The sequence below is a fragment of the Oryza glaberrima genome, chromosome 1 (assembly GCF_000147395.1).
Source record: "Oryza glaberrima chromosome 1, OglaRS2, whole genome shotgun sequence".
Taxonomy (NCBI): Eukaryota; Viridiplantae; Streptophyta; class Magnoliopsida; order Poales; family Poaceae; genus Oryza; species Oryza glaberrima.
The window spans coordinates 6,447,961-6,461,914 of record NC_068326.1 but is presented as its reverse complement, the minus strand read 5'-3'; the positions used below and the strand labels follow the sequence as shown (position 1 = coordinate 6,461,914).

Here is a 13,954-nt window from a genome sequence, read left to right as displayed (position 1 = left end):
CCCAAAAAAAATAAAAATGAATAAATAAATCATTTTTTTTATTTTTTTTTAGGAAAGTTAACGAGTTCGTTTGGTAGGTGGCGGCTTGTCGGATGGATCTGAGCTGTCCCCCACATCATAACTGTCACTTTTCCCTCAATGTGGGCCTCCACTACCAGGCCCATTTTGGCCCATACTCTACGTGGGCCGAAACACTGAGGCCCATTAAAAACGGAAACCTGGAGCGGGGAGGCGTCTTCGTCTTCCTCCCTCCGCACGCGCCGCCGGAAGCGCGAAACCCTAGCAATGGCGGCGGCGGCGGCGGAGGGTGGCGGCAGCGGAGGTGGAGCGGTGTACGACCCGAGCTACGTGCCGGATTCGGTGAAGACGTTCGTGGCGCACATGTACAGGCACGTCAGGGACAAGAACGTGTACGAGATCCACCAGATGTACGAGGGCGGGTTCCAGCGGCTCTCCGACCGCCTCTTCCGCGACGCGCCGTGGCCGGCGGCGGAGGCCGTCTCGCCCTACTGCGACGGCGACCACGTCTTCCTCCTCCTCTACCGGGAGCTCTGGTACCGCCACGCCTACGCGCGGGCCTCCTCGTCGTCGTCGTCGTCCGCGCCGCTCACCGCCGGCCAGCGCGCCGAGTCGTGGGCGAACTACTGCGACCTCTTCAGCGTCGTCCTCCACGGCGTCGTCAACATGCAGCTCCCCAACCAGTGGCTCTGGGACATGGTCGACGAGTTCGTCTACCAGTTCCAGAGCTTCTGCCAGTACCGCGCCAAGCTCAAGAACAAGTCCGACGACGAGCTCCACCAGCTCAAGCAGTTCGACAAGGTGACACACCCAGCTCACCACCAATGCTTCTTGATTATGCATTATTACTACTATTCTTTCTTAGCTGCAGCCTAATCTAATATGTAATTCAGTTTCTTTCTTATCTGCGGCGCATAATATAATCGGTAATCCGGTTTGCTGAATTGTTCTTAGCTGTGGGGTACAATCTAATATGATTTTCTGATTTGTTCTTAGCCGTGGTGTACAATCTAATGTGGTTTGCTGAATTGCTGCAGGCGTGGAATGTGTACGGGGTTCTCAATTACCTGCAAGCGCTGGTGGAGAAGTCCATGATCGCGCAGATTCTGGAGAGGGAGAAGGAAGGGCTCGAGCAGTTCACTGCCACCGACGGCTACGACTACCAGGGTGGCAGCAATGTGCTCAAGATGCTCGGTTATTACAGCATGATTGGGCTGCTCAGGATACACTGCCTCCTTGGGGATTACCGCACTGGCCTCAAGTGCTTGGCACCAATCGACCTTAACCAGCAGGGGGTCTACACCATTGTGATTGGGAGTCACATCTCTGCTATCTACCACTATGGCTTTGCAAATCTTATGATGTGCAGGTACTAAAGTTCATTGACTGCCTTGGAATCAATGGATACTTCAATCTACAGTGCCATGTTAGACGCAGAGTTTTTTGCTCTTCTATGTTCAAATTGTACTTAAATCACATGAAATGCGTCCTAGGATATAAACATTATTTCCAGTAAAATCAGATTGAGTCATGTTGTACAGCCACACCTAGGATATAAGCATTCTTTTCAGTAAAACCCCATTTTATGAATTTATTTTTTAATTAACTTTCTTGAAATTGCCCAAGATGGTTGTTTTAGCTAATGCTATATTCTTCTGGTAGATATGCTGAAGCCATACGTGAATTCAACAAAATCTTGCTATACATTCTGAAATATAAGCAGTACCATCAGAAGTCCCCGCAGTATGACCAGATCTTGAAGAAAAATGAACAGATGTATGCCTTGTTGGCAGTTTGCCTTTCCTTATGCCCGCAGCACAACCTCATTGATGAGAATGTTAGCACCCAGCTGAAAGAAAAGTATAATGACAAAATGACAAAGATGCAGAGGTTTGATGAGGAAGCCTATGCTGCGTATGATGAACTGTTTTCATACGCATGCCCCAAGTTTATTACTCCATCACCTCCAGCCCTGGATCAGCCACTTACAAATTATAACCAGGTAATGCTTTTGGTGTTAAATAATAATGTATTTTTCTGATTCATAGATACGTCCTATCTAGTTGTTACTGCAGTCAATCTAGAAATTTGTCTCCTGGTGTTTGGTTCACGACTGCAGCTACTGGATGTTGTCACTCCTTGAGCCCTTTTGCCTTCTCTTCATGGACTTTATTGTGTTTGCCAAAGTTCTGACAGCTAATTTACTCTTTCCCAAAAACAAATTAATAAAGTCAAATAGCCCTTTAGTTACTTTTCCTTGTTTCAGACTATTGCACATTCAATTTTAGGGTGAAATTGTTCTTCCCTGTTAAACAAAGTAAATTCTTCTGCAGTAAAACATTCCGGTGGTTTAAATTCCATTTAAAGCTCCTAAAGGGGTCATAAGAAATAGGCATGTTATCTTGTCACATGGAAATGATAGAATGTAGGCTAAATTTACACGTTTGTTGATTACACAAAATGGTGTGTTTCTGATTATTGTGGATGTCTAATTCTATAGGATTTGACTTTCTTGTTTACTACATTTTGTTTATTGTTTTACTATTTTGTAACAGGATGCATACCGCCTTCAATTGAAGTTGTTCCTTTATGAAGTGAAGCAACAACAGTTGCTTTCAGGGATCAGAAGCTATCTAAAATTGTATTCAACAATAACTATTGCCAAACTTGCGCAATATATGGAAGTGGATGAGGCAACGCTTAGGTCTGTATGATAATTAACTTTTCTTGGTAATATTTCAAAGGGCCATGAAGAACTTAAGTCAATATTTGTACAGGTCTATCCTGATGACGTACAAGCACAAAATGCATGCAGTTGACAATAATGGAAAGATTGTTTCCAGCGCAGACTTTGATTTCTACATTAAGGAGGTAATGTGCCATAATAATACCCTTCTCTGAGGCCCAGAATATTTTTGTAACCATTTCTTGTGTTGATATACAATTCCTCTTTTCCGCTGTCTTGATACCTTCCAGCTAGTAAATAGAACTGCATAGCTGTAAAACTTCTTCTTTAACGTTGCAAATTCTCCAATTTCAAGTTGATATTTAGTTCTTGAATATTTGGGTTTGGCTTTTATGTGTGATCCTCTAATCCTCTATTGGCATATGCCATTATGCATCTAGTTTGACACTATAATTAACTGCCAATAATCTATGTGCAACCATGCAGGATGTTATTCATGTCATGGAGTCCAAACCAATCAAGCGCCATGGTGATTACTTTTTGAGACAGATTTTAAAGGTATCCATACCACCGCTTGGCATGACCTTGCTGTGAACCACTACTACCATTTGCATTTCACTATTTCTTCTGAAAATAATGTGTATGTTGCTATACCTTCAAATCTTTACTATTATCCTGCAGTTTGAGGAAATGATTGGTGAACTGGAGAAAGTACAGTTTGACTGAGCCTGGTAGGAATCATGGAGGAGCGGGGTACATCCCCACTTAGTTTAGCTGTTGCAAGAGGCACTCATGATAGTTATTGTGTACTTATTAATATATGTGCCTTTTGTACTCCTTTTTGACTTCAGAGATGAACCGGTAAATTCTTTTTGAAAATTGTAGGAACTTCAGAGTCTGAAGTTTGAATTATCACTACTGTGCCATCATGGCGTTTTCTGTGATGATTCTATACAGTAGTTGAGCTATTATCTCTTCTAGCTGTTCGATATAGTCCTTGTGATCCAATTGCTCGTGAAATTGGGTAAATGGTAAGAAAATATTTTGCGACATTACTTCTGTTTTTTTAACGTGACCCGATAAGGGGAAAAAAACGCTAAGGCATCTTTGGAGCACGGGGGATTAGTTCAATTCTTATAAAAATCATCCAAACATTCTTCAAATTCCAAAGGAAGCATAAGGTCGCTGCAGCTGGCTGCGTTACAATGTTGTCTGTCTTGAAGATGCTCTGCACAGATCTGTTCCAGCATACGAACCCCAAAATTAACGTCAAAGAACCTTGCTCACATCCACATTCGGGTAGGGGTGAAAACGGTACGGAAACCATCTTTATCGTTTTCGTTTTCATATTTCTTTTTCGGAATCGGAATCGGTAACTCCGGATACGAAAACGGAATTGAATATTATCGAAACCGAAAACGGAGCGAAAACGAACCGGCACAAATACGGTAATGAAAATTTATCGGAATAAAGAAACCCTCAAACTGATAAATTCAATTCTCAAGTCTCAACGGTCAACGATTCATCATGAAACACAATCATATAAGTCCAATTGTTAAGTATTAACAGTACATCACAAAACACAATCTATGTAATAAATTATCTATGTTTTAGAGAGTAACGCAGTTGATAAATCTCAATGCAGGAAAAAAATATTCTTATGTAATTTTAGATTTGCATAAAAAATATTTTTTAAAAAAAATAACAGGAAAACACCATGGTATTCACTATTAAGTGCTTAAAAAATAAACCTAGAGTATTTAAGTTACAAAATTTCTAGAAATTCTGAAAAAAAATTCCGAATTCCGAGAAAATTTCCCGAAAGTTTCCGACCGATTCCGAGTTCCGACGGAAACTGCCCTTATCATTTTCGATTCCGTTTCCGAGAAAATATTTCCGAATTCGTTTCTGTTTCCGAAAAATTTCAAAAAAATTCCGACTGACAGATTCTGTTTTTGAAAATAGGTCCGGAATCCTTTAAGTTTTCAGCCCTACATTCAGGCCATGGCACCACATTTTACTGGGACCATGACTGGCTGGCTACATGCTTTCAGCTATGGCACAGTCCAAACTTCCAAAGTTGAAGACTTGAAGTTTAGCACCATACCATGCTGAAATCTAGCTATTACACTCCACAAAAGCATAATTATCGACCTGGCTTTTCGCAAACGGTGGACTCTAAATTTCAACTACTGCTTATCTACCCGACTTTTCTGGTGAAAAGCCTGGAGAAATCTTCACCTTCACCATGCATAAATGCGGATTATGAATATGTGACACATTAAACAGGAATGAATTAAAATTAAATATAACAGTTTGAACAGCCCATGGATCCTGTTGCCTTTTGGAAGCTATGGTTTAGCTTCAACATTTTATAGCTGAAAATGAAAATCTAGGTGTAGGATTTGAGTATAACAGGCATAAACTTGAAGAATTTCTAATAGCCAGGTAAACTTATACCATTATCAGATATTCTAGTACTACCAGAAGTGTGATCATAGAGCGGAATAATGTAGCTTCTGGGCTGAAATTGTAAGGTCGAGAGCAAGTCACAAGAAGCATCTTTTTTTACGGTAATGAACAAGATCGTTCGCATAATGATTGTTACAGCAAGTCTGAGGTGTATTCCTCACATGGTATATCAAGCTATCTAAAACTTTTCAGAAGATGGGACGAAGGAATAGGTGAGCTCAGATATCTTCCCAGATTGCTGCCAGCATTTTTGTCTGATGATCTTACAGGTGTGGTACACTCGAAATCCAGGACTCTACCCTCTGCCTGAAAAATATGGATAAAAATTACGATCAATAGTGATAATACAACCAAACAATGACATTACTGAGGATGTTAATTTATGCTCAAAAGTGACCAATTACAGAAAAAAAAAAACAACTGCTATCCTTTTATTTCCTTTTCTATTTTTCAACAAATTGCTACCATTTTGGCACTCACAAACCAAGATTTTGCAAGAGCTACAAGCTAAGAATATTAACGCAAAGGCAGTTCACTGCCGCGTACCATGATTTTTGTTTGCAATTTGGTTGTCCCTGGTTCCTTCTTGGCATCTGGATTCCCCGTGTTTTCCTTATCAGAGCTTATGTTGTCACATTGGCCGCCGCTTGCCAGTACCTCACGGGCTTCCACCAAAGCAGCAGCAGTCTGCACATTTATCTGCTTCATCAATCCTAGTGCGTCGTAACTATCAGCTGGGCTGGTGAAGTATGAACCCTGGGAGGAACGTATGGACAGAAGTTAACCAAAGAAAATAACAGTAAACAAAGTACCAAATGCTTGACAGCATGAAGGATTAATGAAAAACTATTATCAGGCACAACCCAGTAGTCCTCCAATATATTTCCATCCACTTAACTTAACCCAGTAGTCCATGCTTTTTCCAAACACTGGATTTCTATATGACACAATATGAACATGAGAAATAAAATTAAAAAAAGAGGTAAATGTACCTGAAAATGCATATCGACGAACCAAGGGGACTTCCATGCTGAAGGAGATTCTAGTCCTCTTTTGATACCTGGGGTATCAGCCAATCTAACAAGAGCAACAGTTCAGAATTTCAGAACGACAAATTAACTGAAGGAACAAGGATCATAAAACAATCTCTTCAGACTTCAGTAGTGGGTTTAATTCCCTGATGTATTATCCTAAATGTATCATCCTAAATGCATTAGGGAATTAAACCCACATTTCAGATGAAATAACGTGCCAATTACAGTAAGATGGTGGCTAAAAGGCTTATGATAATTCATTTGATACAAAAATATTTTCAGTTTCTGTCTAAAGATGGAAGCTCTTGAAGGGATATTCTGATTGCATAGACAAGGATGAGCATCAACTTCATAAATCTTGTACTGGATTAAGTATCTAAGTAGATATCAGGAAAGTGAAATATGCCACACCACTGAACTAAGTTCAACATGAAAACCCTGCAAGACCCAGTTTAAGTTTAGGTTTAGCAGACTTCACAACAGTGGCGTAGCTAGCTAGGTGGCACTGTGGTCCACCTACAAATTTGATCAAGATTAAAACTATAGTATATTTACTGGTTAATATAATAAAAATTGTATAGTGGACCACCCTTTTAATTGACCTAGTACATATAGATGGACCACCTACTTTAAATCCTAGCTACGCCACTGCTTCACAACTATTCAGAAGCATGCAGGAGTATGGGTTCAATGCATTGATGCTTGCTAATATCAAGAAAAGGAGGAACTCATCATTCAATAGAGATCAGTTTCCAAAAAAACTTTGATTTTCACATAATCTGAGAAGATAACCAAACAAAAGAATCTGATGGAAAACAACAAAGGAACATGTGAGTGGTGTGAGGTCTTACATGTTCACATATTCATAATCCACATTTATACATGGTGAAGATTTCTCCACGATGAGTTCAGTGGGCTTTGATTTAGCACACACTCCCTCCTTACAGACTGATAAAGATTTCACATTTGTGTTCAGCTTCTGATTCATGGTATTTTTGCCATAATCTGAGGAAATGGGATCATCGCCGCTGTGTTCAATAAGAATACCTGCAGGTTGCTGCATCAAACAACAATATAGATAAGAACAAGATCATCAGCAAAACTCATTTGCTATTTTGCCCGGGTCTGCCCAGCCCCCATATTTCATACTACTAACATGGTTAAAAAGCACTTGCTACACTCAGTCATTCAGGGCATTAACTTGGTCCACCTCCTCAAAGAAATAAGGTACTACTGACAAGCTAAATATCATCAGAAACTGGAAGTACTTACTAAATTGCCTGACAGGTCAGCATTAGTAGCTACATTTGTTGCAGAACTGCGTTCCCCTGTTGTCTGCTCGTCCATGTGTTCGTCATTTCCAGCACTCTTTCCATCTTTTGTCTGTTCAGTTGTGTAGCCCAAATTTTCCTTGTTTTCATCAGAGAAAACAAGTTTCTTTTCCAGAGATTTAGAAGAAGCAGATCGCTCAATACGCAAAACTGTAGTTATAAGTGCATCATCTTTAGTGGCATTGATACAACTTGTTTGAATGCCGGTGGAGGATGTGTCTGACACCCCACGATCCTTTTCAGTCCCATATTTCTTCTCGATTCTTTTATCTGGAATAGGAGACAAGAGATCTCTGTGACGTTTCTTCAGTATTGATGGCGTGCATATGAAGCTTTTGGCAGCACTCTTCAGCAAAACGCCCGTGCTTTCATCATGAGTAGGGGAGCCCCACAATCTCATTGGCGTGCAGACATTCATGGTTGAATGCATTAACTGCCGAATGCCAAGGGGACTAAACTCTTGGAGATCACCAGAGGTTACAAGATCGCAACTGACAAATGGAACATCCAGGCTTGGAAAACGAGGAGGTTCGTAGTAGAGGGCTCCCTTGTCCTGTTCATCTGGTGCAGTCACACTCTGTGTAAGCGATGGTTCTTTCTCTAGACTGGCTTCAGGTTCTTCCGCATTAGTAACCTGTTGGTCCCCACATTCAGGTATGCTTTCCATCGTTGAAGAAGGAACATGTCTGTCATTGCTACAACCAGGGTTAGCAAACATTTCAGCATCACCAGAAGAACTGGAAGATTGGGTAACCACTTCTGCCTGAGAAAGTGGCATTTCCTTCCGCCCTGGTCTATTATCGAAAGGTGCATCATCAGTCATAGCATTTGAACAAATAAGAGATGGAGGTACTGACATCTGTGGACTCTGGTCATCAGCAAGCCCCATCACACTTGAAGAATTTGATGTCTGTGGCATGTAGGGTGGTGCTAAAAAATGGGTATCTGCTTCAGAGGAATATACATCCAATTGGTGATTTGATCTTGAAAATGAATCAGCTTCAACTGCATCAGGTCCAGAAAGAAGGCCCTGTAAGGAAATATCCTGCCAGAGTTCAGATTTCAGACAGTTAGGACTGTTGAAGTCAGCCTCAGACATGAAATGTAGTTTTTGCTCAGCTCCAGAATCACTTGATAACATAGAGAGAGGCACCTCCATTGCTACATCATATGGCTCCAGAGATCTTTCATGATTTTCTATACTACAAACAGTCTGGTTGTCTGCAAAACTAGGAACAGTTGGCATTTCATCTATAGTCATGTCCAAATTCAGTCCTTGAGCAAAGTCCTCTTGCAAGTGTTGATCTGGATCCAAGTTAGAGGAAGAAACATGGCAATGCACAGCAGGCAAAGCAGATGCAACAGCCTCCGCAGAAGTATAGCATGCTTGGGGACCCATGGAAGATTGAGAATCATGTGCTTCATTCTTGTCAAAATTCGCGTTTACTTGCAAATCACAGCCCAATGGCACAGTAGTATCATGCACTTGGGAGCAAGAAACCTTGGCAAGTGATGATTGACTACACCCTGATGAATTTTCAACCTCTCGGACAGCAAAACAACCACTATCTTCACTGTTTTGTTGGGTCATCGCTGGTGAGGAATTACAATTTGCAGAATATTCATTTAGAGGGAGACACGAAACTTGGGTAAGTAAACCTGATGACATGTATGAATTGACTTTCTTCTTTACTGAACTGTTCCAGTGATTTTTAATTGAATTGTCCGTCCTGATAGGGGAAACAGAATTTTAAAAATTCAATGACTTCAATAGTCTAAAAGAGGTTTTTTTAAAAAAATTAACAAGAAGAATTAATTGCACAAAAGTACTAGATCATTGTGCATTACTCCCTCCGTCCCAAAAAAAGTGAATCTAGGACTGGATGTGACACATTCTAGTACAATGAATCTGGACAAATGTATGTCCATATTCGTTGTATTAGGATATGTCACATCCAGTACTAGGTTTTTTTATGGGACGGAGGGAGTAGGTCATAAACAGCTAGAGAAGGCAAGAATGCTAAACTTGAATAGATGTGTCAAAATGGCCGTAAAACAAAAATTTTGCATGCATCATTTCATGGAAAAGAACATAGATTAATTTCAAGCAGCTCTTAGGTAAGGAAGAAACATTACCTTCCTGGTAAAAATTTTGTCAGCTCGGCCCATTTATTTCCATACATTCGATGAGCATGTATGAGGGTAATTTCCTCTTCTTGTGTCCATGCCTCCTTGTTTATGCCAGGGTTAAGATGGTTGTACCACCTAAATGCAGATTAGATGATACATCTGTAAGGCATCCAATACATTGTAATGATACTCAAATTAAAAATAATGCTACCATGCATATTAAGAAACAAAGTTAGTATAGTTTACAAAATACTGCATTGTTAAAATAAATTGTACAACATATATGGATTGTTTAAATCCACCACATGGTTTGGCAGCCTTCATTGTACAACATATATGGTCTATGGAAGAACTATGTCAAAAGAAAACCTGCATTCATCTGCAGAACAAAGGACTAGAAGAAAGCAGTAGTTGCTAGCACAAAGAAGCTACCCTGTTGAGACCCACAAAATATATTGTTCTATTTTTTTTTTTACTTGGTGCAAGCTAAATGGAATAAGTAATTTTCATGGCATTACCGTTCTCGACATTGCTTTCCTATACGTCCAGGCAAAGCTTGAGCAATGGTTGACCATTTCTTTGGTCCAAGTTTGTTTACCATCTGAACAATGATTTCATCTTCCTGAAAAAAGGAGCATGCCATTGTGAGCGTAAGATGAGTAACCAATACAGTATTATTTAAGAGATGAAAATAAATCAAATAGCATGCTTACTTCTTTGGACCATGGCCCTTTGACTAATTCAGGGTTTAGAACCTTTTGCCACCTGTGCAAGCATTGTACATCGGTTCTATCCGGAAAGCATTCCGCTGGAAAATTAGAATGTTCTCTATTAAAACTTGGATTTTTAACAATATACTGGAAATCTCATCAACAGGGTAAGCATGTCTAGGGTGTGAGTTAATGAAACAGCAGAATGCTTTCCTGTACATGAGTTAGCATAACATCGAAAATAAAATATAAAATATGCTGATTGGTTTATGATATCCTAGTGCACTAAAGTACAAATATAAACAATGGTTAGAAAAAGGAAGCCTTGAGAACAATATGGTAAAAATGCATTAGATGTTATGTATAATATTGTGAAATATAAATATTATTCCTGTTAGAACCTGACATGAATTGCCATACAACAGTATGTAATCATAAACCAAATGCGCAAAAAAAATAAAAGAAAAAATCCAAGGGAATCTAACATATGCGTGATAAGCTATAAAATGCAGTGTTATGTAGATACCAAATGGATTTTAGAAGGCTATTTTATTTTGTTTATATATTCCAACATAAAAAAAACAACCATAAAGAATTCAAGAAAAAGAAAAGTATGTCAGCTAAAAGATACAATACAAATACAATGATAAAGAGTAAGGACTAAGGAAATAGCCAAAGAATCATTGCATGATTTTCCATATCATTGCAGCAATCGAAAGAGCATACCAATTTTTTTCCAGTTCTTCCCGTTGTATGTCTGAACAGCTGTGGACAATATGGCATCCTATATTTGAATATCACATATGCGCAATGTTAAACCGTGTAAGCAAGAAAATTTATGTATAAGACACATGGAAATTTTAAATGTTGCATGAGAGGCTGATAAGATGGGTCCAGGCTCACATATCAGTGAGGCATTAAAAGGCATATACAAAATAGAACCAAAATGCTGCTGGTTACAATTTACAAAGCATAGAATCAGAATATAATTGCACACATGAGTATATGACAAAAACAGAATAGCAGGAAACCCCAAGGTAGAAGAGTGAAGTTTATGATTTGCCTCAGAGTACATGCAATCCACTCGTTGACCTAAAGTTGCCCATGGCTCCCTTGGATTTTAGCAATTAGTAAATTATCATATTCAACTTGGTTTGTAGGAATAAAGCGCCAAATTAAGCAACTCAAGCCTCCACACAAGAGTCAGGATTTAAATTGAAATGTTTTTTCATATTAAAAAACTATAGGTCTTTGCCATTAAACACATTAGATGTCTACAGTCAATCATTCTCAACAATACATAAAATAGGATTTTCAGTCACCATTTAATAATTCGTACAGGAAAAGGACTCTTTGTCAACAGAAACACAAGATGACATTCATGTGGTATACCTCTTCAGGGGTCCAATTTCCTTTGGTGGAACGCCGTGTCGGACCGGTGGTCCTCCTAAATTTGCATGGACAAAGAAACAAAACAAAATTTAGTACAATATACATTACGATAGTCAAAAGAGCTTTTAGCCTTTTACCCATTGAGAGGTCGTCGCCTTTTTGGTTCATTGCTGATTTCTCCTTCTTGAGGAGCCGACGGAGGTCTAGAAGGCTCTCCATCCTTATCTGGAGCCTTTCCGTTATCGCTTGTCATCATGAGTGAAGACAATCAATCCTCACTTTGCAGTAGAAACCTCCAAGGGATATAAAAATCATTATATTGTCAAGCCTCAGTGAGGCCTTCAGGGAGTTGCTCCAAGGGAGAAGCAATCATAAGCTGCAAAAGAATTGGACGAATGAAGATATTGTCACAAGATGTAACAATAGAAGCATTCAGGGATGCATAGAGGACAGGACATTGACTACCCTCATAAGAACATGAATTCTCATTTCAAAGGAGTTGGGGTAGAATTCATGTCATTTTCGTTTTATTATAGAGATGGATTGTATAATATTTTATCTAAAAAAAGAGTTGGGGTGATAATGTGTCTACACCCCCTCGTTGTACATCTTTATGAAAACTAAAAAATGCATCATTCACCCTGATGTATATGTAGATGGTTGATTGATATGCAGTCAAGTGGACAACTTGCAAATGGGGAAAAACTCCTCTTTGCTTCCGTAAACTATTCTGCAAATCTACTTATTAGCTCATTCTACCCTCCGAAGTCCGAACTACTGAAGTAGCTAATTTCACATTTAGGGGGAGTAAACCTTAAGCTTTCTGCAATATATAAAATAGTTTTAGGGTAGTAAAATGTTTTTTCTCCTTTTAGATTTGAGGATTGTATTTTCTGCAAAATGTGAATTATCTCCTGGTTTATCCATAATCTAAAAATATGGACCTCCTCTGTCTGGGTTTCAGGTTTATTTGGTGCTAAAAGCGTCTGACTTTCGCTGTGGAATTTACCAGACAAAAAATATATAACACAGATCTTAGTGATACGAATTATCTGGGCTCGTAAGTCGGTTTATATCGTATAGCATAGCACCTCCTCCATATTCAAACTCAAATCAGCACAACACTTCAACCCAATCACCAACGAAGCAACATCCCAAAGCAACAATTAATCAAGCAGAGAGAGGGAGAGATATATACCAGATCACCAATCGCCTTGCCGACGGGCGAGCCTGGACGCGAGACTCCTCTGCCGTGCCGCCGCCTCGTCCGCCGGGAGCGCGTCCCTTCCGCGGCTTCTGCTGCTGCCGCTGCCTGCCTGGATCTGGGTGGCCCGAAATCCTTACCAGACGCTCTCAACTCAACCACCGCGGCGGCTGCTGCTGCGGACGCCGCCCGGCCCGAGCGATGACGGCGCGATTTGCGGAGGTGGGAGAACGGAGGGAGGCGCCTGCGGGGAGGTCGATGGAAGAAGGCGGCGGCGGCGCGCATAGGAGGAGGGGGGCTTCGCCGGCGGCGGCCGCGACGCGCATCGGCGGCGCGCGGCGGAATTTCGGAAGAGAGGGGAAGATGAGAAGAGGAGTGGATGGCTATTTGGCGATTTTTCCAGGGTGTTTTCTGCAAAAAGGACGGGCACGCGAGGGGGCGCGGGGGTGTGAAATGGACGGCGGGGAGATGGCCCGCGTGGGATCCGCGCGATCTGGGCCGTCCGTTTCCACGTCGGCCGCCTTTGTGTCCCGCTTCGGCAATTTTTGAATGCCAACGGCTGGATTGCGGCTAGTCGTTGGTTGTTGTTTTGTTACCTTTTTTTTTCTTTCCCTTTTGTTTCGATGGTTTTTAATTTGGGAATGGGGTAAAACAAAATTCGTTTTGAAAGGATGGGGAAAGCATTTGTTTTGTGTGTGATGCAACTGGAACAGAATAATTGTTTGCGTGTGTGGTGAAAATGTAGAAACAATTGAGATTTGGTTTTCACTGTTTCTTACGTTTGAAGAAAATTTGAAATTATAGATGGCAATAAATGTTCCATACACGTTGTTATCATGTTATGGCCAACAATAGTTACATTTCACCCATGGTATTTTTCTCTTTCCCGTGAATAAATATTTCATTTGCAATTACTTCATGTGAAAGTACATATAAATTATTTCAAATTCTCTAGCTAGTATTGCTATTTATTGGCA

The 13,954-nt window shown here is 40.4% G+C and overlaps 2 protein-coding genes across 2 annotated transcripts; one reads left to right on the top strand and one right to left on the bottom strand.

Moving 5' to 3' along the window:
- Positions 1-233: 233 nt before the first annotated feature.
- On the top strand, positions 234-3,754 carry LOC127766907 (uncharacterized). The gene is made up of 7 exons (XM_052292085.1): positions 234-819; positions 1,056-1,387; positions 1,681-2,020; positions 2,574-2,722; positions 2,796-2,889; positions 3,191-3,262; positions 3,386-3,754. The coding sequence occupies exons 1-7, from the start codon at positions 286-288 to the stop codon at positions 3,428-3,430; spliced, it is 1,566 nt and encodes a 521-aa protein (XP_052148045.1). The 5' UTR covers positions 234-285; the 3' UTR covers positions 3,431-3,754.
- A 1,496-nt stretch (positions 3,755-5,250) lies between these two features.
- LOC127754985 (transcription factor MYB3R-1-like) lies at positions 5,251-13,347 on the bottom strand. The gene is made up of 12 exons (XM_052280605.1): positions 12,972-13,347; positions 11,911-12,149; positions 11,774-11,828; positions 11,108-11,165; positions 10,385-10,479; positions 10,190-10,293; positions 9,678-9,806; positions 7,483-9,271; positions 7,062-7,267; positions 6,169-6,253; positions 5,723-5,932; positions 5,251-5,482 (listed from the first exon to the last, which is right to left on the bottom strand). The coding sequence occupies exons 2-12, from the start codon at positions 12,027-12,029 to the stop codon at positions 5,351-5,353; spliced, it is 2,982 nt and encodes a 993-aa protein (XP_052136565.1). The 5' UTR covers positions 12,030-12,149; positions 12,972-13,347; the 3' UTR covers positions 5,251-5,350.
- Positions 13,348-13,954: the final 607 nt, after the last annotated feature.

Excerpts from the sequence above, each read along its gene's own strand:
- LOC127766907 (XM_052292085.1), top strand. The coding sequence starts at position 286 with ATGGCGGCGGCGGCGGCGGAGGGTGGCGGCAGCGGAGGTGGAGCGGTG. Across the intron at positions 2,021-2,573 it reads CACTTACAAATTATAACCAG|GATGCATACCGCCTTCAATT; the intron begins GTAATGCTTTTG and ends ATTTTGTAACAG. Across the intron at positions 2,890-3,190 it reads TTGATTTCTACATTAAGGAG|GATGTTATTCATGTCATGGA; the intron begins GTAATGTGCCAT and ends GCAACCATGCAG.
- LOC127754985 (XM_052280605.1), bottom strand. The coding sequence starts at position 12,029 with ATGATGACAAGCGATAACGGAAAGGCTCCAGATAAGGATGGAGAGCCT. Across the intron at positions 11,166-11,773 it reads GAAATTGGACCCCTGAAGAG|GATGCCATATTGTCCACAGC; the intron begins GTATACCACATG and ends ATTCAAATATAG. Across the intron at positions 5,483-5,722 it reads AATTGCAAACAAAAATCATG|GCAGAGGGTAGAGTCCTGGA; the intron begins GTACGCGGCAGT and ends CATATTTTTCAG.